General features: G+C 39.0%; 1 protein-coding gene across 1 annotated transcript; it reads right to left on the minus strand.

The window, feature by feature from the left end:
• Nucleotides 1–1333: 1333 nt before the first annotated feature.
• LOC133304633 (uncharacterized) lies at nucleotides 1334–1953 on the minus strand. The gene is made up of 2 exons (XM_061504679.1): nucleotides 1877–1953; nucleotides 1334–1775 (listed from the first exon to the last, which is right to left on the minus strand). The coding sequence occupies exons 1-2, from the start codon at nucleotides 1951–1953 to the stop codon at nucleotides 1334–1336; spliced, it is 519 nt and encodes a 172-aa protein (XP_061360663.1).
• Nucleotides 1954–2220: the final 267 nt, after the last annotated feature.

Here is a 2220-nt window from a genome sequence, read left to right on the forward strand (position 1 = left end):
AAAATTATTGTATAGGCTCAAACCTCACGGTTGTGCAATCAAACTAGAATCTAAATTCCATTATCAGCACATATCAACTGTAACTCTCAACAAAGAATTCAATCAAACGAGCAATAACAACTCTTATACTTCAATGCATTATTTATCCATTATGACTTCTCACACAGTATCTTATATGCTCTCTAAGATTTAATCATTTTATTGCATGAGTAGCTAACACAGATCCAGGTATGTTGCTAAGAGAATTTCTTCTATCAAAACAAAAATATCAACAACAAAAAAATGAGACAAAAGGTTCAGATATCTCCCCTGATTTAGAAAAAATTTCTATTAGATGTCTTTCTGTGTGGTTCGTCTGTGTTGCATGTGGTGTGCCCAATTCTCAGATTTAGAACATTGTTGTCCCCAGCAATAAAACTAAACTAGGTAAAGAATAAGAAATTCTGCACAGGTAACACACTCACACTGGTTAAACCATCAATTCAACATAACGGAAAAGACATCTAAACATCATAATAAAATTAAAACTTAAAACAAAGGAAAGGAAAAAGAATAATAAAATGAATAATAAAAACTCATTGGGTTGCCTCCCAAGTAGCGCTTGTTTAACGTCACGAGCCTGACGTACCCCTTGCGATTATGGTGGTTGGAAGCACGCTACCATTGATGACCCAATCTTCTTGGTCCAGTATTGCGTCTTCCCATAATCATATGCACCTGGGTGAGGATGAGGGTTCTCAGGAACTTTAAATTTTGTCTTCACATGCTTTTCCTTACTCCTGGACTTTTCCATCTTAACCTTTGGCTTGCTTTCTTCATGCTGCTGATCGACTTCCCTTCTTTGTGGGGTTTGGTCTTCTCTGAGGTTGTCTCACAGGTTTAACATTGTCTTCCATTAGAATCTTGTGAGTACAGAAAGAAGGGTTGATTTCCTTCAAGTCAGAAATAGACCACCCAATGGTTGTCTTGTGCTCTTTGAGTACTTTCAACAGCTTCTCCTCTTCAGTTGGAGACAAATCTTTATTGATGATGACTGGATATTACTTTTCATCTCCCAAGAAGGCATACTTCATAGTTTCAGGCAACTCTTTTAATTCTACCGTTGGTGCTAAAGTAGCTGAGTCATCTTCTTTCTTTTCTAGCACCTCAAAGATAGTTTCTCGATCTTCTTGTGGAGCATCTTCATCTAGATCTTCGAGTTCATCATCAGTCTCTTGATCATCAATATTCACTTCTTTGACTGCTTCCTCAACCACATCAAGTCTGAAGCAGTCACTGGGATCAGATGAGTTCTTCATAGCTTTAAACACATTGATTGTGATTGTCTCATCGTTCATTCGTAACTCAAGTTTCCTTGTTCAACATCGATCATAGCTCGAGCTGTGGCCAAGAACGGCCTTCCAAGCCGAAGAGGTATTTCACTCTCTTCTTCCATATCCAACACAATGAAATCAGCAGGGAAGATGAACTTGTCAACCTTGACTAGGACATCCTCTATTATTCCATTAGGTCTCCTTACTGAACGGTCAGCAAGTTGTAAAGAGACCATGGTTGGCTTCAGTTCAGAAAGTCCTAATGCTTTGCATATTGACAGCGGCATCAAGTTGATGCTTGCTCCAAGATCGCATAACGCCCGGCCAACATTGGTGTTGCCTATCGCGATTGAAATGTTGAAACTTCTCGGATCTTGAAGCTTTGGTGGGAACTTCTTCTCTATAATGGCACTGCACTCTTCAGAAAATGCTACTGTCTCACAATCCTGCAACTTATGCTTTCTTGACAATAAATCTTTCATGAATTTAGCATAGTTAGGCATATTAGCAAGAGCTTCAGCAAATGGAATATTAATATGTAATTTTTTAAACATATCTAAAACCTGGCATACTGTTGCTTTTGTGCTTGCTGTTTGAGCTTCATAGGATAAGGAGGTTTCTCAAAACGAGAAAAATCCATCGGTTGCTTTGGAGCTTCCACAGCTTTCTCCTTTGCTTCTTCTTTCTCTTGCCTTGCAGGTTCTTCTTTTTCACTGGCAGGTGCTTCTTATTCTTTCTCATGCTGAACCGATTTTGGCTTTTCTTGAGGAGTGATTACAATTCCATTCCTAGTCACAATGGACTTGCAGTCCTCCTTTGGATTCACAATTGTATCTCCTAGGAACTGTCCTTGAGCTCTTTTAGCCAACTGCCTAGACAACTGGCCTATTTAACTCTCCAAGTTTTG

This window comes from Gastrolobium bilobum, unplaced genomic scaffold (assembly GCF_033153095.1).
Source record: "Gastrolobium bilobum isolate Gb01-03AN ecotype WA unplaced genomic scaffold, APGP_CSIRO_Gbil_v1 utg6655, whole genome shotgun sequence".
Classification (NCBI taxonomy): Eukaryota; Viridiplantae; Streptophyta; class Magnoliopsida; order Fabales; family Fabaceae; genus Gastrolobium; species Gastrolobium bilobum.

Bases quoted from the DNA above. Each gene is read 5' to 3' on its own strand.
- LOC133304633 (XM_061504679.1), bottom strand. From the start codon at position 1,953: ATGGATTTTTCTCGTTTTGAGAAACCTCCTTATCCTATGAAGCTCAAA. The intron at 1,776-1,876 runs GTTTTAGATATG...TTTATTGTCAAG, and splicing joins CAAAAGCAACAGTATGCCAG to AAAGCATAAGTTGCAGGATT.